The 23,078-nt window shown below is 47.1% G+C and overlaps 2 protein-coding genes across 2 annotated transcripts in view; both read left to right on the top strand.

The window, feature by feature from the left end:
- The window catches only part of LOC125292961 (disco-interacting protein 2 homolog B-A), a 44,796-nt gene extending 31,856 nt beyond the window's left edge, over window positions 1–12,940 (top strand). The window contains exons 12-30 of the mRNA XM_048240557.1: window positions 112–221; window positions 412–514; window positions 1,552–1,616; window positions 1,864–1,957; window positions 2,213–2,332; window positions 2,720–2,834; window positions 3,258–3,397; window positions 3,617–3,753; window positions 4,426–4,506; window positions 4,780–4,907; window positions 5,227–5,341; window positions 6,036–6,237; window positions 6,457–6,569; window positions 9,018–9,098; window positions 9,378–9,501; window positions 9,984–10,105; window positions 10,740–10,851; window positions 12,281–12,390; window positions 12,790–12,940. Coding sequence (XP_048096514.1) covers window positions 112–221; window positions 412–514; window positions 1,552–1,616; window positions 1,864–1,957; window positions 2,213–2,332; window positions 2,720–2,834; window positions 3,258–3,397; window positions 3,617–3,753; window positions 4,426–4,506; window positions 4,780–4,907; window positions 5,227–5,341; window positions 6,036–6,237; window positions 6,457–6,569; window positions 9,018–9,098; window positions 9,378–9,501; window positions 9,984–10,105; window positions 10,740–10,851; window positions 12,281–12,390; window positions 12,790–12,924 — 2,207 coding nt within the window. The 3' untranslated portion in view covers window positions 12,925–12,940. The remainder of the gene's footprint in view (window positions 1–111; window positions 222–411; window positions 515–1,551; window positions 1,617–1,863; window positions 1,958–2,212; window positions 2,333–2,719; window positions 2,835–3,257; window positions 3,398–3,616; window positions 3,754–4,425; window positions 4,507–4,779; window positions 4,908–5,226; window positions 5,342–6,035; window positions 6,238–6,456; window positions 6,570–9,017; window positions 9,099–9,377; window positions 9,502–9,983; window positions 10,106–10,739; window positions 10,852–12,280; window positions 12,391–12,789) is intronic.
- A 1,384-nt stretch (window positions 12,941–14,324) lies between these two features.
- On the top strand, window positions 14,325–17,243 carry LOC125293324 (disco-interacting protein 2 homolog B-A-like). The gene is made up of 7 exons (XM_048241191.1): window positions 14,325–14,501; window positions 14,620–14,681; window positions 14,997–15,054; window positions 15,380–15,454; window positions 15,652–15,826; window positions 16,371–16,494; window positions 16,813–17,243. The coding sequence occupies exons 1-7, from the start codon at window positions 14,325–14,327 to the stop codon at window positions 17,063–17,065; spliced, it is 924 nt and encodes a 307-aa protein (XP_048097148.1). The 3' UTR covers window positions 17,066–17,243.
- Window positions 17,244–23,078: the final 5,835 nt, after the last annotated feature.

Below are 23,078 nucleotides of genomic sequence, written 5' to 3' on the forward strand. Positions count from 1 at the left end.
ACTGCAGATATCTAGTTCTATGCTCTTCATCATGCCAAGCTGGGAGAGGCGTGCTGATGCTGTTAGCATTTCTGGTGGGATTATTGAGAGTTGTGTGGTGTGTTCCCACAGGATGGCCAAGGCTCAAGTGGGTTGTGACGGACACAAAGTACCTGACCAAACCCTCCAAAGACTGGCAGCCCCACATCCCCACCGCCAACACTGATACCGCATACATAGAGGTGAGCAGTGGACAACAGTGCCCGTGTGTGTGTGGGTGTGGACTCTTATCTGTGTCTGTGTTGTTTGACTAGTGCAACGTTATTATGTTATTATGCTATAATAAATTGTTATTATGTTATATTAAGTTATAATTATGTTATTAAATCATGATTATGATATGATGAGTGTGTGTATTCTCTTCCCCTCCAGTATAAGGCCAGTAAGGAGGGCACCGTAATGGGTGTGGCTGTGTCTAAGATTTCAATGTTGACACACTGCCAGGCTCTCACACAGGCCTGCAACTACTGTGAAGGTGAGTGCTCATCTCCTCTCTAATGTAGACTCCCTTCTTAGCAAGGGCATTGTGAATGGTGACACCATTTTGACCATCACCTGTGACGAGCAACAGCCACAGCACTGAATTTATCTAAATGCTAAAACCTTCCACTGGTTGATGGACCTCCATCCCAAATGCTGTTCTGAACAAAGACCTTTGCGTCTGGCAATGTGCATATGCACCTTTATAGTTATTGTAGATAAATAGATAGATAGATATACTTTATTGATCCCTAGGGGAAATTCAAGGAAATTGTGGCGTCTGGATGGACGTGGTTGGATAGGTGGAGCTGTTTGGCATCAGCCCATGTACTGTTGGGTGTGGTCAAGCCCATGGGGCACTGCGTGGGTGGTCAGGGGTGGGGGTGGGGGTTGTTGCTCGTGCCCCTTTCAGACATTCCGAGGCCAGGGAGAATCTTGCCCAAGCGGACAGCCGGATGTATAACGATTCGCTCTGATGAATTTGAGCCACGTTTATTAATTAATGCCAAGGAGGCAGATGGGACAAGTACAGGCCCGTGTGCACTGCAGCGCTGCATGCAAACAGAGCCACTGACAAGAAGAGTTGCCTTATATGTATTTAAGTGTGTGTGTGTGTGTGTGTGTGTGTGTGTGTGTGTGTGTGTGTGTATAAACTTTGGAATCAGAGGCAACATATACCCCACACACTTCCACGTGACACCATGGCACACCGACCCAGGAATAGCTGAATAATTCAGAGCACTTTAGCGGGTCCCGTGCGCCCCATACGGAGGGGCCTCGTGTTTCTGCGGCCATGAATCTTTCATGGCCATCCGCTCATCCGCTGCCGAGCGCCACTCAAACAAAAGCCCGCTGCCACGGCCATCTGGGAGAGAGAGCGCGCGGCGGCGAGCGTCAGTGCGCGTCCCGTGCCGCCACTGTCACAGGATGTGGACCGGCACCGGAACACAGATGCAAACAGGAAGGCGTTGTGGTCACAGGAGATCAGCGTTCGCTGCATGTCTTTTAAATTGTGTTTTGTTTGTTTTTCAGGGGAGACGCTGGTGAACGTGCTGGACTTTAAGAAGGACATGGGCCTGTGGCACGGTGTCTTAACGGTGCGTCTCTAGAGCTGTGACCGTCACTGTGTGCTGGTCTGAGACCAGTCAGAGGTTGCAGAGCATACAGTTTAGTTCATACGAGTCCAGAGGCCTGCTTATGAGATGCGGTGTAGTCATGACAAGCACAGCTGATTCAGGATCAGAGCCCTGCTTATGAGATGCGGTGTAGTCTTGACAAGCACAGCTGATTCAGGACCAGAAGCCTGCGAGCCCGTAGTTAACTTCTGTGTGTTTGTTTCTGCAGAGTGTCATGAACCGCATTCACACCATCAGTGTCCCCTATGCCGTCATGAAGGCCTGTCCCCTGTCCTGGGTCCAGAGAGTTCATATCCACAAAGGTACAGGGATCTACATTTGACGCGCACCTATATCAACATGCGACACACACACACACACGCGCATCTATCAGACACACACATGCAGTGAGACACACGCGATACCTGCATACACACACACACACACACACACACACACTCACACATACACCATTACACTCACTCATGATGAAGACATTTACATCCACAATTGCATAACATTTTAGAGGTTGGTCATTAGAATTTACTTGATTTCATGGTGTGTGTGTGTGTGTGCAGCTCGTGTGGCCTTGGTTAAATGCCGAGACCTTCACTGGGCTATGATGGCCCACAGGGAACAAAGAGACACCAACCTGGCGTCGCTGCGCATGCTGATCGTGGCGGACGGCGCCAACCCATGTGAGTGCACCTGCAGCAACAGGCGTCATCATGAGTCAGCGCATCTCTCTCTCATGCACTCTCACCCTCTCTCTCTCTCTCTCTCTCTCTCTCTCATGCTCTCTCCCCCTCTCTCTCTCATGCTCTCTCTCTCTCTCATGCACTCTCACCCTCTCTCTCTCATGCACTCTCTCTCTCTCTCTCTCTCTCTCTCTCTCTCTCTCTATGTCCATCTATCTCCCTGTCACTTCTCTGTGTCTGTTCTGTCCCTCTGTCACCCTGTAAAACAACAAAACAAAGGGATTAGGGGTTCTGTGTGTAATATGCTGGATTCATGGCGGCTTCCACTAGTGAGGCTGGTCAGCTTGGCGTCTCTCTGACTCCCATGTGCTCCTGTGTGTGTTCTAGGGTCGGTGTCTTCATGTGACGCCTTTCTGAACGTGTTCCAGTCCCACGGGCTGAAGCCGGAGGTCATCTGTCCCTGTGCCTCCTCCCCAGAGGCCTTGACCGTGGCCATACGCAGGTGTGCCAGCATACACCACGCAGCAACACCCACCCTGCCTCTCATAAGCAACACAGCAAACTCCTATCACAAATATACTGTAGCACTACAGCTGCCACAGCACCTTAACTAGAGATCCAGTAGCGATGATAGAGATGCACTAAAACTACATAAACCTGTGTTACACCCGATTAGATTATGTACTTCCTCTTTTTCAGCAAGCATCAGATTGCTCACCACCATTTTGCAGCATCTTTACCATCACATGTTAACACTTCATTATCTCTACACTGCTTCCTCTTCATCCTTCTTCTTTCTCTCTCTCCCTCTCTCTCGCTCTCTTTCTTTCTCTCCTCTCTCTCACTCTTTCCCCTCTCTCTCTCTCTCTTTCTTTCTCTCTCTCTCTCTCTCTCCCTCTCTCTTTCTCTCTTTTGCTGTGCGTAGGCCTGGTGTGCGCGGGGCTCCTCTCCCGGCGAGGGCGATCTTGTCGATGACCGGTCTGAGTCATGGGGTGATCCGGGTCAACACCGAGGACAAGAACTCAGCCCTCACCGTGCAGGACGTGGGCCATGTCATGCCAGGAGGTGAGAGACTGATCAAGAACCTTTTAGAAAACTCTTGAATTAATTAGTTTGTATGTGTCTGTGTGTGTGTGTGTCTGTGTGTGAATGAGGGAGGGAGGGAGGAAGGGAGAGAGAAAGCATTTGCCTGTGCATTTATAAATGGATGAGTATGTGTTGTCCTGTGCCTCTGATTTCAGTGTGTGTGTGTGTGTGTGTGTGTGTGTGTGTGTTCGTTCACAGCACTGATGTGTATCGTGAAGCCAGATGGGCCGCCCATGCTGTGTAAGACGGATGAGATCGGTGAGATTGTGCTGAACTCCCGGGCAGGAGGCACTATGTACTACGGCCTGCCTGGAGTCACCAAGAACACATTTGAGGTCAGGACACCAATCATCTGTCATAGGTCAACCATAGACAACAAGAATAACACACCTGTTCATCCCTCTCTGGAAATGTCATACTGATATCAGTGCAGCTGGTTCAATGTTTTAGTTGTAGCTGACAGCTTATTTGATGTGTGTGTGTGTCTGTGTGTGTGAATGAGGGAGGGAGGGAGGAAGGGAGAGAGAAAGCATTTGCCTGTGCATTTATAAATGGATGAGTATGTGTTGTCCTGTGCCTCTGATTTCAGTGTGTGTGTGTGTGTGTGTGTGTGTGTGTGTTCGTTCACAGCACTGATGTGTATCGTGAAGCCAGATGGGCCGCCCATGCTGTGTAAGACGGATGAGATCGGTGAGATTGTGCTGAACTCCCGGGCAGGAGGCACTATGTACTACGGCCTGCCTGGAGTCACCAAGAACACATTTGAGGTCAGGACACCAATCATCTGTCATAGGTCAACCATAGACAACAAGAATAACACACCTGTTCATCCCTCTCTGGAAATGTCATACTGATATCAGTGCAGCTGGTTCAATGTTTTAGTTGTAGCTGACAGCTTATTTGATGAACTAAAAATGGCTTGTGAGTCTGTGTGTGTCAGAGTGTGCGATCTCAGGCTGTGTTGTTGTATGCAGTTGTGTTCTGTCTGATGAGGTGTCCCTCTGCAGGTGATCCCAGTGAACTCCAGTGGTGCTCCCATTGGGGAGATCCCCTTCACCCGTACTGGCCTGCTGGGCTTCGTGGGGCCGGTAAGACTCTTTGCCATTGTGTGTGTGTGTGTGTGTGCATGTTCTGTTTGTGTAATGGTGGTGACAGCGTGTGAATAGTGGTGTGTCTGCGTGGGCATATTTATCAGAACTATGGAATGGATTTTGCACTTATGCATATGTAACAGCTGAACGCCTCCGTCCTCTCTTCCTGTAATCCATGGTGCTCGTTTATGTCCGTTTACGTAGAGCGGATCTGTATTGCGTGGTGCTGTTGTGCGTCCGTATGTAACCGTACGCGTTTTCTGTGTTCAGGGCAGTCTGGTGTTTGTGGTGGGGAAGATCGAGGGGCTGCTGACGGTCAGCAGCCGGCGGCACAATGCAGACGACCTTGTGGCCACCGCACTGGCCGTGGAGCCCGTCAAGACTGTTTACCGCGGGAGGTGAGTCCAGCCTTCCCCCTGCTGAACAGCCCTCATGACTAGAGATCAGGTGTCATGGAAGTTTTGTGAGGCTTTAAGGATATTAGGATGATACTCCATTTAAAAAAAGTGGACATCAGGTGGACATCACAAAGGTCATTTTTGAGAAGTCTGTACAGTGTGACATTGTGTTCATGTAAGGGTTCAAGTTCAAGCTGGTTGTTGTAAATGTTGAGAGTAGACATAAAGTATTTGTGTGTCATAGCGCTATATGGAACTGAATGTAATATAACTGAATGTATGATAAGTCAGAGGTATGTGTGTGTGTATTTGTGTACAGGATTGCTGTGTTCTCGGTCACGGTGTTCTACGACGAGAGGATCGTTATCGTGGCTGAGCAGCGCCCTGACGCCAGTGAGGAGGACAGCTTCCAGTGGATGAGTCGAGTGCTGCAGGTCAGTCCCATGGCAACTGTCACACCCATAGCAGACCATTGTAGAACCTTCCCGTCTCCAAGCATAGTTCTGACTCATGTCTGAATGTACTGGCCTGGCTCTGCCCTCCTATGTACTTCCGCTCAATTTTCATTTTCCTTCAGTACGTCGTCTGGGTTTTCGGTATATTCGCGGTTGAAGTTGTGCGCTAGTTTGAGCGTGACATACGTCATGACCAAACGTTAGCGATTGCTTATGACCGATCCAGAGTGGCTCTGGGCAGATTCAATAGTTTTAAACTATAACAGAGCACTCACCTTCAAGGAAGTTAACGCTTGGCAATGGAAAGTGGCCAGACTCTCTGTACAAATGAAATGTTCAGGCTATGAATGTACCGGAGCAGTTGCCATACATATACATCACATAATAAAATATAATGTGTGAGTGTTTGCACATAAGAAAACAGAAAGTACCTAACTAACTTCCGAATTAAAAAACAGAAAGTACCTAAATTAAAAAACAGAAAGTACCTTACTAACTTCCGAATTAACTTAAGCTAATTTCCCCAGGAGTAATGACGGTAGTGACAAGTCGGAAACTTAAAAATGAGATTTTGTGGAACTGAGAACTCTCTCTAACGTCACTGAAACTCTCTCTAACGTCACTGAAACTCTCTCTAAGGTCACGTCTGGTTTCTCTTCTGTCCTCTCTGTAGGCCATAGACAGCATCCACCAGGTGGGCCTGTACTGCCTGGCGCTGGTGCCTGCCAACACGTTACCCAAGACACCCCTGGGTGGCATCCATGTGTCAGAGACCAAGCAGCACTTCCTGGAGGGCTCCCTCCACCCTTGCAACATCCTCCTGTGTCCCCACACCTGTGTGACCAACATGCCCAAACCACGACAGAAACAGCCAGGTAAACATTGCAGCGACAGCAACTTACATATTAGAACATGTGTCAGAGAACTTGGTCTAATAGCCCATAATTTAGGTCTCATAGCAGACATAAGTGTAAATAAATACCACTTTTACAAACACACACGCACACACACACCCAGAGCACTCCCTCCTAGCGTCCACGTCTGTCTAATGTTATGTTTGCTCTTTCTCACTGTGTGGCTTGCTGTGTTGGCAGTGGGTGTTGGTCCTGCCTCCATCATGGTGGGGAACCTAGTGGCAGGGAAGAGGATCGCCCAAGCGGCAGGCCGTGAGCTGGGGCTGATCGAGGACCAGGACCTGGTGAGGAAGGTAAGCCTCAGCTCCCGTCTGGCAGCAAACGCCCAGCACAGGAGGCCCACGCAAGAGAGTGGCATCTCCCTTCAGTCTCACGAGCTGATGCAGAGGGCACAGCCAGCTTGATGCAACTCAAGGAGGTCACTGTGAATGTGAATGCTAGGAGTGAATGAACTAGCGTGCTATCTGGTTAGCTACATGCTGTTTTTATCCATCTGCTTTAAAGAACTGACTTCATATCCCTTCAACCTCACATATTGATGCAAGAGCACAGGCAGTTGGGTTTAACTCAAGTGCAGACATCCCAACTTGCAAAAAGTAATTTCAGGGAGGCATCACGACTCTTATGAGACAAGGGTAGCCTACACTTTGAAATGGGTCTTACATTTTCCTTTTTTTGAGGCACTGACTCTACCATGACGCTCCTGTTTCTACTGAACTGATTAATTAAGTTCGGGAGAAAAGACATAAAGCCCGCCTACACTGAAAACTGATTGGTTGATTTAGCGAAACATGCCAATCAGGATGCTCTCTGTCTTTGATGCGCTCAGACACACACGCGCACCACCTCTCTCTCTCCCCTCGTCATGCGCTACACTCAGATGCACCGCAGCGGTCTCGCATGCGCTCTTGATCGCTCACTCTAGATTCCGGGAGATTTTATCTAATTTGCGGGCGTCAGGGAGCCGCTATCAATATGCGGGAGACTCCCGGAACTTCCGGGAGACTTGGGATGTCTGCAAGTGGGGCACCATGATTATGATGAATGCTAGGAGTGAATGAGCTAGCTAGTTAGCTAACATCTGCTCTCTCTATCTGCTGTTTGCTATCTGCTAATAACTGTGTTGAAAAGGGCGGGAAGAGTGAATGAGGAGTTAAGGGTGGGTGGTGGACTGTTCTGTGTCTCTCTTTCTCCTCTAAGCGTGTGTTTCTGTTCTGTCCCTACCCCCTGGTCCACATGGGGATGTAGCTCAGTATGTGGCCCACCATGATGGTAAGACTGATGTCTGACTGGCTGGTCTGCTGGTCTGGAGTCCTCCTCCCTCTCCCTGTTTGAGTGGTGGTTTATCTGTGTCTGTTTGCTGTGCTGGTGTCTGTCAGATGTGTGTGCAGGACTGCACAGCCGCACGCTCATTCCCACCAGCCGAGCTCGTCCTCGGAGGTCACAGCGGCAAACGGAGTGGCCCATGTGCTATAGGGAGGGGGAAGGCGCTGAAACACATCAGACAGCATTGTCTTAATTCTAGAATCTAGCTCATTCACCACCATCAGCTCATTCAAGTTGCAAAGGTCCTAGCCCATAGTATTTTAGACATGTTATCAAACTGGTTTTGAAGGTGCTCATCACTCAAGAAGTAAGCTGTCAAGATCAGCTCTTTAAATTGTCTATCATATTATTTTCTGTTGAACCATATATCTGCCCAATGCAGTATTGCCCAAGGAGACCAGTCAAAATTAAATCACACACAAGAAAGATCAATAATACTTCAAAAGATTTGAATGAATGTCACAGTTGGGTTGGATTTCTTAGGCACTGAGAGTGTACCCATTCATTTATGTAATTGCAGTATATTGAGGAAGAATTTTCAGTGGTAATTTGATTTAAAATATTTATGGGAAGAAAAAAATATCGCCTGCAGTTATTTTTAGCTCTCTCACTATAAGATGTACAACCAGTTGTCCTTGCTGTTAAAAATTAACTTGACTCAAATACCTTTGACTGCGGTAGTTTGGATCTTAAATGAAGCATGAACGACATTTGCCTCTCTAGGCTGTGTGTGTGTGTGCGCGTGTGTGTGAGTGAGAGAGAGTGAGAGTGTGTGTGTGTGTATGTCTGTGTATCCCAGAGGCTGAAGGGCTGGGTGCTTACTCTTGTATAAAATTCAGTTTGATAAAGATTGTTAGGCCACGTGTCACCAGCATACAGTCGCGCGCACACATGCGTGCTAGTAAGCACACACACACTCACACACATCCTTAGACGCTGCATGGTTTGGTGAGCAATGCCAACCCTCTGCATGCACCCTTTGCTTCGCTTCAGAGCCTTTGAGTGTGTCTGTGTGTGTCTGTGTGTGTTTGTGTGTGTGTGTGTGTGTGAGTGTGTGTGACTGCGTGTGTCTTTGTTAGTTGAAGCGGACAGCACAGGCCTGTCTCCCATGCCAGCTCTCCTGCTTCTGTGTGGACTGCTACCCCCCCGACCACACTGTGCCCCAGCCTTTCTTCTCTTCACTGGAATCTACAGCCTGCTAGTCTAGAGTCTGGCGCTGGCTTAGTGACCCAGACCTCGCTGACACTGTGTCTGCTTCTAATGCTGCTAGTGTTCACAGTGGCTATGTTAGGCAGCAAGCAAGCCCTTATGATGTCCTTTCAAATCCTATGTGTCCTTCCATGGCTGTCTGAAGGTAGGTGAGGTTGATGTATGGATGGATTGACACTAATTGAGTTTCTTGCCTTTTTTTACAGCACCAGTTCTTGTCGGAAGCCTTGCAGTGGAGAGCTCAGACTGACCCAGACCATGTCCTTTATGTGCTGCTCAATACCAAGGTACAGTGAGACACCTACAGGTTAAAGCCTATTACATAGACCTCAGTCTGTAGTCTATTTTGAGTCTGAGTGCAAAATGCTTTGCTTATTAAATCCAGAAACAGGCTTTCAGATCCCTGGTGCACAAGTGCACAGGTTGTTCTCACTCCAGCTTCCTGCTGTAATCTCAGCCACCTCATAATGGCCAGACCGTTTTCTTGGCACTTGTGTAATGTTGTGTCTGTTTAAGAGGTTAGCAGAAGTTCTGTACTAATTGTAGTAACTCCTCCTCTCCTCCAGGGGGTGCCAGTGAGCACAGCCTCATGTTTGCAGCTTCACAAACGGGCAGAGAAGGTGGCCACAGCACTGATGGAACGAGGAGGCATCAATACAGGAGACAATGTGGTGCTACTCTATCCTCCTGGTATGCACACACACGCCTCCCCTCACACTTTTAACAAATGGGAAGCATCTATTCACAACTATCAGATATTGCTGGCATATTTGTTCTCTGATGTCTGTAAACCTTTCAATTACTGTAGGTCTCCTTGATACTTAGCTTCTTTCGTAGCTTCAATAACAGCAGGCATAGCTCATTGACATCTACTACACCCATGCATTAACAATAATGCTAAAAATAATCAATTCATTTTTAAAACCAAATATTAAGTCACATTACCGGTAATAGTATTGGGGGAAAACGTTTTGTACATTTGACATAAAAATCTGTATCTTTGCATGCATACTTCTGCACATGTTGACGCTGAGTAGCAGACCCAAAATGAATAAAAAAAAAATTCAGGGCACAGTTACGAATGTGCTGTGACAGGACAAAAGACCTTCTTGTGTGCTCGTTATGTTTTTGACTGCCCTATGGGTGCTCATGCTCTCTGTCCCTGTCTGCAGGTATTGACCTGATCTCCTCCTTCTATGGCTGCCTGTATGCGGGCTGTGTCCCAGTGACGGTTCGGCCGCCTCACCCGCAGAACCTGGCTGCCACTCTGCCCACTGTCCGCATGATCATAGACGTAAGTACTGTCTGTCAGACTCCACCGTAGTCGGCCAATAGAGTTTAAGAAATCAACTTGCAGCTCCTCTATTGACTAATCTGAAACCCGAACCTGAGGTGCGTTCAAATTTGGCAAACGGTGGCGAACGTTAGTGGTGAACATGTTTTCTTTAAAGAGTTAAATTTGATTTGGTGTTAACATTCCATTGTAACTCTAATTGCATTGTTACCTGTTCCAGTTCCACTGTATGTTCGCGAAGAACTACCTCCGCAGACTGTTTCTTCTGTTCGCAAACTTTCGCCGAAAACTCAAGGCAAACGGAAAACTGTTTGCAAACGTTCACAAATGTTCGCCTATGTGAACTGATAGTCTATGTTAGTCATTGACTTGGTAAAAATGCTGGACTTGATCTCAACTCAGCATGACCTACTTTACCTGGTATATGGTGTACACTGAATAAAAGTGTAACCACAAAAACGCACACATTTTAGTAGTGGTCTAGCCAGTTGAGACAGCGCTCTAAAGCTCACATGAACCTGGTCATGCAAGCCTGCGTGTGTGTGTGCATGTGATGTTGACTGTTGCCAGAGCTCCACAGCTCTTGACGGCCTGTTCCCTCTATGCCCCTCTGTGCTCCTGTGTGTTGCTGTAGGTCAGTAAAGCTGCCTGCATCCTCACCACTCAACTCCTCATGAAGATCCTCAGGTCCAAAGAAGCTGCCGCCAGCGTCAACATCAAGACGTGGCCCACCATCATAGACACAGGTGAGAGGGCAGAGCCTAGCCCCACCTCACAGGTGATCTACCTGTCTGGCCATCTCTCAAAGACAGTGTAAACATACTGGGCACATTGTTTATAAATTTCATTATGTACCTTCATAGATAGTGCCGTAAACAGGCCATCACAATTATTGTTGATCGAGTTAATTAACAGAAGAAAAATGTGGCTAAATATTCAATTTCAAATGCATACACCATAGCTGTCAGCATTGTGCACTGAGAATAAGGGAGATTTCCTGGGTTTCTCAAATGCAAAATACACTAACAGCAAGAATTCAGACTACAAAACTGCTGCACTAACTTAACGAGTTACTTAAATGTTATTAGAGTATTAAAATATGGGATATTTTACGGGAAAATATTAAAACGGGAAGACAGCGGGGAAAAAGTTAAAATATGTGAGAAACGGGAGGGTTTACAGGTACGGCATACACTCGGAGAGATGGTGAACCGGAATCCCACAACCAACAGGCCTGTCAGGGTGCAGGGAAATAGCTATGACAAAGTGCTAAACAAATGTGTACTGGTATGACTATGCACACCAAGACACTCACAGTCTTTGACAGGGCCTCTCTGTGACTTCACAAATGAGTCGTCACATCCACCACACGCATAAACACTCACACTGGCATCCGCATAGAGCAGCTCTGTGCAAAAGTGTTAGGCACCCGGTAGATTTGGTGTTTTAGCTATGTCATGATGACTATATATGCTTATTTTGCATTGTCTTCACTAGAATTCAACCAGAAGACAAAATGTAAAATAACACAAAGAAATGTTTTTGCACTGTTATAATGACCAATGTCGCAAGGGGGAAGCTGAAACCGGTTGGTACTGGTACTGATTCTGGCTCTGACACCATAGTATCACAAGTGTGAATGAGACGACGGCACTTTGGCAAATCAAAGATGTCATTGAAAAGTGGAAAAAGCATGGCCAAAGATTTCTATTCAAAGAGCCTTGATGAGGCAAGCTGACACTGCATTACTGAAGAGGGTCACTGGAGATGTACAGTATGTTACAGGTGGCTCCTCCACTTTGTGCCAAAATGCTCTTGACACGGCAGCGTCAGTTTTAGGGTGAGCCACGGTCAAGCCAGCAGCTGATCTCCAGACCCACATCGTAGCTGGATCCACAGCAAATCCAGTGGCATCTTGAGACTGAAATTGGACTGGTATCAGAACAAAAACTACATTTGATGTGTATTTAAACATATTCTAATTAAGAGTGAGAAATAAACAATATGGTACTTATGGCATTACTGAAGCAAAACATGTAAGGTGCCTAAGACTTTTGCACAGTACTGTACAGACACTTACGCCCCCACACACACACACACACACACACACACACACACACACACACACGTGCAGCATGGCTCAGCTCTGTCCCTGTGTGTCCTCTGTCCTCTCAGATGATCTGCCCAGGAAACGGCCTCCTCAGCTCTACAAGCCCCCCACCCCGGAGATGCTGGCCTACCTGGACTTCAGTGTGTCCACCACCGGCATGCTCACTGGGGTCAAGGTGAGTTACCACTGGCAGCCACAGGACTGAGCGGACAGTAAAGGTCATTGTTAGTCGTTTGTGTCTCCTCTAATGGATGTTTTAATCACAGTTCTCATCCATATCCTGGACATTCGTTTAACACGTGATGCAGCACATTGAGGAAGTGTTCTAGTTAGTGTTGATGTCACCTGTTTACTCCACAGCCTTTTGTAGCCTGCTCAAGGGTTTTCAGTGTCATTCTGTGTTAGCAGACACAGAGCACAGAGGGGTCATGCTGCTGATACTCAGCATGATGATGGTGAACAGAATGATAACAGTACTCTGTGTGTGTGTGTGTGTGTGTGTGTGTGTGTGTGTGTGTGTGTGTGTGTGTGTGTGTGTGTGTGTGTGTGTGTGTGTGTGTGTGTGTTCCATCAGATCTCCCATGCTGCTGTGAGTGCTCTGTGCCGCTCCATAAAGCTCCAGTGTGAGCTGTACTCCTCGCGACAAGTCGCCATCTGCCTGGACCCCTACTGTGGCCTTGGCTTTGTGCTGTGGTGTCTGTCCAGGTGAGACGCACGCACGCACGCACGCACGCACGCACGCACGCACGCACGCACGCACGCTCTCATACATGGACATTCTCATAGCTGGCATTGTCTTATCATGTCGTTCCCTTGCTGCGCTCTGATTGAGTTTCATACATGCAGCTCATGTTAGGCTATCAGTTTCTCCATAGCATGAAGACAAGATGCCAAGTATGTATTATTACCCTACAAAACTGGGTACATTTATTCTTCCCCTTGTGTGTGTGTGTGTGTGTGTGTGTGTGTGTGTGTGCGTGCAGTTGCCTTGCCTTGCCTTGCCTTGCCTTGCCTTGCCTTGCCTTGCCTTGCCTTGCCTTGCCTTGCCTTGCCTTGCCTTGCCTTGCCTTGCCTTGCCTTGCCTTGCCTTGCCTTGCCTTGCCTTGCCTTGCCTTGCCTTGCCTTGCCTTGCCTTGCCTTGCCTTGCCTTGCCTTGCCTTGCCTTGCCTTGCCTTGCCTTGCCTTGCCTTGCCTTGCCTTGCCTTGCCTTGCCTTGCCTTGCCTTGCCTTGCCTTGCCTTGCCTTGCCTTGCCTTGCCTTGCCTTGCCTTGCCTTGCCTTGCCTTGCCTTGCCTTGCCTTGCCTTGCCTTGCCTTGCCTTGCCTTGCCTTGCCTTGCCTTGCCTTGCCTTGCCTTGCCTTGCCTTGCCTTGCCTTGCCTTGCCTTGCCTTGCCTTGCCTTGCCTTGCCTTGCCTTGCCTTGCCTTGCCTTGCCTTGCCTTGCCTTGCCTTGCCTTGCCTTGCCTTGCCTTGCCTTGCCTTGCCTTGCCTTGCCTTGCCTTGCCTTGCCTTGCCTTGCCTTGCCTTGCCTTGCCTTGCCTTGCCTTGCCTTGCCTTGCCTTGCCTTGCCTTGCCTTGCCTTGCCTTGCCTTGCCTTGCCTTGCCTTGCCTTGCCTTGCCTTGCCTTGCCTTGCCTTGCCTTGCCTTGCCTTGCCTTGCCTTGCCTTGCCTTGCCTTGCCTTGCCTTGCCTTGCCTTGCCTTGCCTTGCCTTGCCTTGCCTTGCCTTGCCTTGCCTTGCCTTGCCTTGCCTTGCCTTGCCTTGCCTTGCCTTGCCTTGCCTTGCCTTGCCTTGCCTTGCCTTGCCTTGCCTTGCCTTGCCTTGCCTTGCCTTGCCTTGCCTTGCCTTGCCTTGCCTTGCCTTGCCTTGCCTTGCCTTGCCTTGCCTTGCCTTGCCTTGCCTTGCCTTGCCTTGCCTTGCCTTGCCTTGCCTTGCCTTGCCTTGCCTTGCCTTGCCTTGCCTTGCCTTGCCTTGCCTTGCCATTCGCCATTTTGTAATGTGCTTTTAAAAGTGCTGCTCATGGCCAGTTAAGTGAATCAAAAGCAACATGAGGAGGAATGTGGATGGTCACTAATGTGTTGGAATGTCGTGTGTGTGTGTGTGTGTGCGCGCATGCAGGCACGGGGCGTAAATCTGTCGTGTGTGCGGAGCTGTGTGGTGGTGGCCGAGGAGCGTCCCCGCCTGGCCCTCTCCCAGTCCTTCTCCAAACTCTTCAAGGACCTGGGCCTCTCCCCGCGGGCCGTCAGCACTGCCTTCGGCTCCAGGGTGAACCTGGCAATCTGCCTGCAGGTCAGTCATTCGCACGCATGCACGCGACAATAGTGTCTGCTGACATTAACAGGTATGTACTGTACGAGGGGGGCCTCTGTGGTCATGCTGTTAAATGTCCTTTGTTTCTGTGCTGCAGGGAACAGCAGGACCTGACCCTTCCACAGTCTATGTGGACATGAAGTCTCTCCGACACGACAGGTGAGAACCTCTCCCCACTGCATTCACACTCAGCTCTTTAACTGGAGATGGCAGATGTGTCACATTAAGTAGTGTTACAGCAAGAAGCAGTCTGGTGTCCAGAAATTATCTATTTTGTGTCGGACATTTTGGATCAGCTCTATTCTGCATTCCAGCTCTGAATGGCAGGGATTGTGTAATTATTATGTTCTAATGTGGAATCTCTCTCTTTCTCTCTCTCGCTCTCGCTCTCGCTCCCTCTCTCGCTCTCTCTCTCTCGCTCTCTCTCGCTCTGTGTGTGTGTGTGTGTGTGTGTGTGTGTGTGTGTGTGTGCAGGGTGAGACTGGTGGAGAAAGGCGCTCCTCAGAGTCTGCCCCTCATGGAGTCAGGCACAGTGAGTGAGCCTATTCAGTTTGGATCCGACAGTGAATTTGTTAGACTCTGATCATATACTTAACATAATCCTCAGAGGTTAATCTTACCTACTCTGTACTACTCTGTATGTGTGTGTGTGTGTGTTTGTGTGTGTGTGTACATACACTTCAGGCTTGTGCAAAATTCCAGAATTGAATTGAAACTGGCTCTTAAATTCCAATTCCAATTCAATTCTTGAATTCCACTTGCATTTCAATTGAGGTAGCAAACAGGAAGCAGAATTGCAATTCGAATTGTGCACAACCCTGAATAAACTTGTATCCATACTCTCCATCTCCCTGCAGATCCTTCCTGGAGTGCGGGTGATAATTGTGAATCCAGAAACCAGGGGGCCCCTGGGCGACTCCCATCTTGGGGAGGTAAGGCCACTAAAGGGTGATCACTGATAAACCATGCCATGCTAAAACACAGCTTTAGCTTTAGCTTCAGCTGCTGTACAGCATGCTATTTCCCAGGCTTCTAAAGCACTTAAAACCCTAAAACACCCCTCTCACTATTTAGTTCTGCATCATCAGCCCTGTCAGTCTCATGGCTTTGTCTGTTTTCTCTCTCTCAGATCTGGGTGAGTAGCCCCCACAGTGCCAGTGGTTACTACACCATCTATGGAGAGGAGAGCCTGCAGGCTGACCACTTCAACACGCGCCTCAGCTTCGGGGAGACGCACACCCTGTGGGCACGCACCGGCTACCTGGGCTTCGTCAGGAGGACCGAGCTGCTGGACGCCAGTGGAGGTCTGTGTCACCACTCCTCACCACCAGAGGGTGTTGTTTGCACAGTTAGAAATGAGCAACATGGCTTCCTGCGTGGAATCCATCCACATACACAGTGATTTGTTCATCACCTGTCACCTCAAAAAGTTGAAATGATTTGAACTTTGTATAAGTATAAGTGTATATACTCTTTTGATCCCGTGAGGGAAATTTGGTCTCTGCATTTATCCCAATCCGTGAATTAGTGAAACACACACAGCACACAGTGTACACACAGTGAGGTGAAGCACACACTAATCCCGGCGCAGTGAGCTGCCTGCATCAACAGCGGCGGTCGGGGAGCAGTGAGGGGTTAGGTGCCCTGCTCAAGGGTACTTCAGCCGTGCCTACTGGTCGGGGTTCGAATCGGCAACCCTCCGGTTACAAGTCCGAAGTGCTAACCAGTAGGCCACGGCTGCCCCCAACAGTACAGTGTTTCAGTGAACAGTGTTTCACATCGCCAGGGGTTATTTCACCTGAAATATCTGAATTACTTTAACATGACATGGTCTCTTGCAATCTTCAGATCGGCATGATGCTCTGTTTGTGGTGGGCTCCCTGGACGAGACCCTGGAGCTGAGAGGACTGCGCTACCACCCCATTGACATCGAGACCTCCGTGTCCCGAGCCCATCGCAGCATTGCGGAGAGGTGAATGGACCCAGCAGCAGTTTACACTCAAGTTTCCCCTCACTGTCTCCTAGACTTCTGCTCTTGGATTTCTTCCTTTTTTGTAGAACATTCTATACAAAGCAACATAGCTGCCCATCTTGATTTAGCATTGACTATGAGGTTTACATGTATTTATATGTACATATGCTTGTATATTAAATGATGTGCTTTATGTCACTTCTATGTGTTCCATTGTCATTGCTGTTCACCAAGTCACTGCTGTCCCTTCAGTTGTTATGGCTGGGAATGTGTGACTGGAGCTGCAACTTTCTGCTAACCACATCTTCCTGTCTCTAGCGCTGTGTTCACCTGGACCAACCTGCTGGTGGTGGTGTCCGAACTGGCCGGCTCGGAGCAAGAGGCTCTGGACCTGGTGCCGTTGGTCACCAACGTGGTGCTGGAGGAGCACCACCTGATCGTGGGCGTGGTCGTCATCGTGGACCCGGGCGTCATCCCCATCAATTCGCGCGGCGAGAAACAGCGCATGCACCTGCGCGACTCCTTCCTGGCCGACCAGCTTGACCCCATCTACGTGGCCTACAACATGTGAAGCTCCTGCCCAGCCATCACCACCACCACCACAGCCCTCTCCTGCCGAGTCCCAAACCACCCATGCAGCCCAGCCAAGCCACCACCACAGCCCTCTCCTGCCGAGTCCCAAACCACCCATGCAGCCCAGCCAAGCCACCACCACAGCCCTCTCCTGCTGTCCCAACACCCCCCCCCCCCCCCCAAAACAGACCTGCATCAATATTTGCACCAGACTTATTCTGAAAGGGTGGAGGATGTCCACGTTTTGCTTTCCGAGGACGAGTGCACACCCACCCACCCACACATACACACACTTACACACAATCAAGTGGCCTCACTTGCGCTTCCTGGTCTGTGGTGTGGTGTGGTAGAGTGGGGTGTTTGGACACAGGAGGGAGGGTCTCCCTGCCTCTCTGCCCCCAGACGCGCTCTCGCTCTCGGCCTGCTGAGTATGTGAACTAGACAGCCATGGTAGGACAACTACCTCGGCCTGGCTGTGGTGCTGTTGTGACCTACGGTCCAAAAAAAGAAATCCAGCGTAACGCAACTTCACAATAAACGAAAAACATACATCAACAAAACAATAAACGGCCCCCTGTCCGTAGAGCCCAGGGAGGAAAGACTAAACTAATGAAGCAGCACAAAAGCACAGACGTGAGGATGGGGGGCCATGGTGCTTTCCCCCCTTCAACATTCATTTCCTGGTTCGTGGGCACACTGGAAGGGTCCTTCACCATCAGTCGCTCACTCTCCATTCTCCACACATCTCCCCTCACTGCACTGGGGGGCACTCTTCTGAAGTACACACAAGGGTGTCCTGTCCCAATTGTTTTGATTGAGAGTACTGTGTGCAAAATACTCCATCTCTTCCACCTTCCACAAGGTAGTCTGTCACAGTCAGGGCAGCAAGATGGACTTAGAAACAAGAAACTGCCCCTCCGTTCCTCCATCTTAGGGGCAGCTTAACATATTTAGGGGCAGAGTCATTGTCATTCTTACATTCTTTTTTTTTTAGGTCAATACATATTGACTAAGATATAAGATCACCAGCAACATTTGGCTGTACTCTATTGGCAGTCCTACAAAGCTGTTAACAGACATGCATCATTTGCATGTCTTCACACCAGTCATGTTGATTTGCATCCATACCTTGGTGAAATATAGCACAGCTTTGTTTTTTTTCTTTTTTTTGTTTTTGTTTTTTTTGCCAGTCATGATGCAATGTACAGCGCTCAGAACTTCATTCAAGTGGGGGAGTTTCATTTGTCACTGGTCATTAATCCTCTATTCCGGATCCGGATATTGGCATTGTATTGCAAGAATTATATGCATTTAAACTGGTGGCAGAAGGAGCCCTATACAAACAACATGTTATTTGACAACTCCATGCCTTATCAAACCTGTGGAATTTTTGGTTTTAGTTGTTTTATCTTGCATTGCTGTATGTAAACTGTATACTGAAAAGGGATTTTAGAGTGATGATTTTACTGAAGGTATTGGTTTTTATATTTTTAGTGTTCTCGTTTATGTCTCACTGATGTTACTGTATAATCAAGTGGACGTACTCTTTATGTCTATAAAACTTGACTGATCTCTCATACTTGATAGCAATTCTCTGCATCACCGCTTAGGGTTAAAGTAACCTGGTCCATGTTGGAAAAAAGTAACAATTTGCACTTTCCCCCCCATCAGCTAAACTATTGCATGTGTTCTTGAAAAAGTATTTGCTGTTGCTTCTGTTAATTTAGGAGATGGGGAACAAAAAGTATGAGAAAAAAATGTGTACATATATATTTTCCGTTCCACAAAGCCTGTGTACATATATATTTTGTCCCACAAAGCCTTTTTCTTATCTTTTTGTCCCTACCACATTCAGTGCGGGTTTGTGGTTGTAATTTACATTTCAGGGTATCTTCAATAACTCAATGCCTCCTATGAGATGGCCTTTGTCACTCACTGTACTTACTGTTTATACTGTACTGCCTCAAGATGCGGCGAGTCAAATACAGAATACAGACCACAGCTTACATCTGCATTTACTTAGTTATTTGTAAACAGTGATAAGGTATGTGTAAAAACATATCAGTTCCAAGACTAACCAATCCTACTTTTTTAACGGAGAGCTGCTAATAACCCCCAACAGTTAGTCACACCGCCCATCAGAACCCTAAAAACCCAATGGGTTGGTTAACTGCTGTTCAGTCAAATTACATTCGCAAGTTGATGAGGCCCTTTCATATCACTGTTTCGAATAGATACAATTTGTAATGTGGGGGGTAATGCTAGATTTAATTTAAATGCCAAGCTGATCTATGCCAATACATAGATTTAAATAAATGTATTGAATACAATGTCCTGTTCTGTGTCATTTTCTGTAGTGCATAATCTAATGTTTTATGAGGGATGTTCTTTGCTGATGTAGAGTTATGGCTGCAATTCTGCAATTTAGATTTCTGTATTTTGTATTTTTGGTAATATACAGGTAACCTACAGTTCTATGGACTATCAGATATTGGCAGGGTTGGGTAGTAACTGATTACAAGTAATCTGGATTATGCAATCAGATTACAAAAATGAAGTAACTATAATCAGACCAGATTACATTAGACTAGAAAAAATGTGTAATCAGATTATAGTTACATTGTCGAGATTACTTGATTACATTTCGATTATGTCTTTAAATACATGACATAGCTTTACATCATTCAGTAAATAATACTGTGCAGTTAATAGTTGGAAAATTGTGATTTTGAGTGAATGGACAGGGAATGGAGAAGATAGTGGCAGTATTTGACCTGTGAACAGGCCATCTTGCACCGTGACCGCTAACACACACTTGCAAAAACGCACGCAGTCAAGATCTTCTATACACATTTCTCCACCAGTTTGTCTAAAACAGACAAAAAAGGTCATGCTCCTACACGTGAGAACAACATCGCATAATGCAATAGAAGGCATTCTGGGCGTGTACTGCAATGTATTTTTTATTTAATTTTCGAGTCTTTTATTTTGAAGAAATCCAAAAGTACTCAGATTATATTACATTATTTTTCTAATCCAGTGGATTACGTTACTGATTACAGAAATTGGCAGTAGTCTGTATTCAGTAATGGATTACATTTCAAAGTAATCTGACCCAACACTGCATATTGTACCTAATTTGAAAAACAGACAAATAAGTCAAATAAGGTCAGCAGACAATAGACAAGACAAGGTTCAATTAGATGTAGAGAGTAACTTTTGGAACATTTGGCTGTCTTTCAAATCAGGGCCCATATAGTCTATCAGTAGGTCACCACAGGAGTAGTCCAAATATTTGTATGATATCATAGCACTCCACCAGGTGTCAGTAGAACAATATCTGCCTGCAACTTCCTGAATACCTTTTCTACAGTGAAAAAGCATGGCTGGCTTGAACTTTTCCAGAGAGCTGATGTCACTGGCTGTCTTTAACAAAATCGTTCCACTGTCAGAAAAGTTAACACTTGTAAGTGATATATGATAGAGGCTGGCCTTGTGAAATATATTAGATTTTTTAACCAGATTTTACCATCAAAATTTAGCTTCAAGACAAACTTGAGTTCATGTATCCAAACCTTTTATATCTCAAGAGTTGACCTTCACAATTTCATAACTGATGACAATGTATCTATTTTAAGATGTATTTATACTGTAGTAATCTAGCTATCTTGCAGTCCAGGGGGGTATTCCAAGAATGTTTGACAAACCTGGGTAAATTAACTCAGAGTAAGTGATAAACTTCCTACAACAAGAGCCCTATGGCATTGTTTTGTTAGGAAAATGAAGGTTTACAGCTCTTCTTTTAGGAGGTTTACCCCTTATTCTGAGTTAATTTACCCAGGTTTCTCACTAAACCACGTACTTGGAATACCCCCAGGGCCAGGGGTAATATTTGCTAACTTGCATATGAATACTGAGCCTTCTGGTAATTCTACACTTGCTCGTAATTATTCCGTCATATGCCTTATATGACATAGTGCCTTTGTACTGGTGGGGAGGTAGCGGCTCTGTGGGCCACCTGTGTTGGTCTGCAAATAGATAAGATAATGTAATGTAAGCTAATGGTATACAATACATTCTCCTAATATATGGCCAAACATAATGATAACAATAATATAGTGATTAATAGCCAGAGATGCACATATCGCACATCAATCAACATCTTCATGAACGTTGCTCACATGAAACATATCTGCAGACACTTTGGACTTGTTATATTTTGATTGTGGAAATAACCCCAAGGAGCTCTCTTCCAAAAATCCAAGGTAAATTTGGAGTCACAAGGCACTTTGTTGCAGGGATACAGACATCAAACTTAACAATCACACCAGGATCATACTCATGCATACCAGAGGACATTCTTCCCACCCACACAGACTCACTCCATGCACCATGGACATGACCAGGCCAGCTGGACAACTTGCTTATTTTAACAGATTTAAGGCCTTTATAGCTTTATAGCTATTTTTGGTCAGAAGAGGGGGGCACAAATGTCACCTAGACTGCAGCAATTTAAATGAAGAGGTAAGAGGGTGTGTATGTGGTCACATACAATGTCTTTTGCCTTTTTGATCACATCAGATAATAATAAACAATCATATTTACTGTGTTACTGGACCCGAACACCTTGTCCCTTGCCTTGTTCATATCGTGCGAACTGTGCTACAGCAATATTTCATGGATGACCTTGACTTTTGACTCTATGACCTTGAATACCTAATCACAGCATCTGGCCTTCATGGTGATTAAGTGTGCCAGGTTGGATAGAGATCCTTTTAGGACTCAGGAGACGGATAACAATGCATGCCCATTCTCTGCACACACAGCAAAGACTGCCCACAGTCAACTTGAATGTAGGCTACATTCTACTGCAAGTGGGATATAGGGAAATACAGGTGCAGCTAAACAGAATATAAACAAAGCAGTGTTAACATTAGCTTGCCATATTCACACTAGACGGAGGTCTGTTGGTGTTGATGGTGCTACAATGAGCCACACGCACTCATCACTCATGGGTTTTAGCCATTGCTAGCACGACCGTCTCCCTGTCCAAGATGCTGCAAGATCGCAAGTTCGAGAAGAGGCAGGTGCCAGGCTGACCTGTGCAGCGCAACAAAGTGTTACACTAGGACCACATACTGTACACCTCGGGCCATTTCATGGCTATCATGATGTGGTGATTCCTTTACATGGAGATGGGGAGCACGCCCAACACACCCACACCCATCCACTACATAGGTGCTCCCAACCCATATTGTTGAAGTGGTGCACGGGAGTCGTCTCATCGGGCCATGCTCATTCACATAATGTTCTTATGTGATGTGTACACATCTTGCCAGTTGCAAGTAGCATCTGGCTCTCCAATACCAGATTGTTTTTGTGACAGCAAAGCGGTGTGTCCCTACCAAGTCATAGGACAGCAGCATGACCTGGGCTCATAGACAAGCACGCACTAGCTGCTGCCGGATCTTGTGCTGGCCATCTGGTTTCTCCCAGTGTTGGTGCAGCAGCTCCTACTGCATGATGAAGCCAGACCACAGTGAGTGAAGAGCTGGAGAGCATGGAGATCGGCTGGGGCAAGACAGAGCTGGTCGAATTCAGCAGTGCAGTCCTCTCCCCATTTGAACAGCTGGCCTTTCTGTGTTAGACGATCGAGGTCTTGAACAAAGTGTCAAATGCCACGACTCCAGGAGGCTCTGTAGCTTCCTCATCTCAGGGGGCACTTGCCAATCTCTCACTGCTATAGTTTGTTGAGTTGGTGGATACGCCAACTGTGCCAACAAAATGGCCCAGTAACCCGCTCACACAAAAAAACAGGTCACACTTTGTTGGATCCAGGAGCAGGTCAGGTTGGCAAATGGCTTGGAAGACCTTTCATAACCAGATCATTTCAGAGCCTGAAATGTTGCATTTAAATCTGCCAGAGCCCCTGGCCTATGAAAAAAAAGCATTTTGACATAGCTCCACCTACCAGTAGCCACTGCAGAGGTCAAGTGAGTGGAACCAGCGGA

The sequence above is a fragment of the Alosa alosa genome, chromosome 4, assembly GCF_017589495.1.
Source record: "Alosa alosa isolate M-15738 ecotype Scorff River chromosome 4, AALO_Geno_1.1, whole genome shotgun sequence".
NCBI classification, from domain to species: domain Eukaryota; kingdom Metazoa; phylum Chordata; class Actinopteri; order Clupeiformes; family Clupeidae; genus Alosa; species Alosa alosa.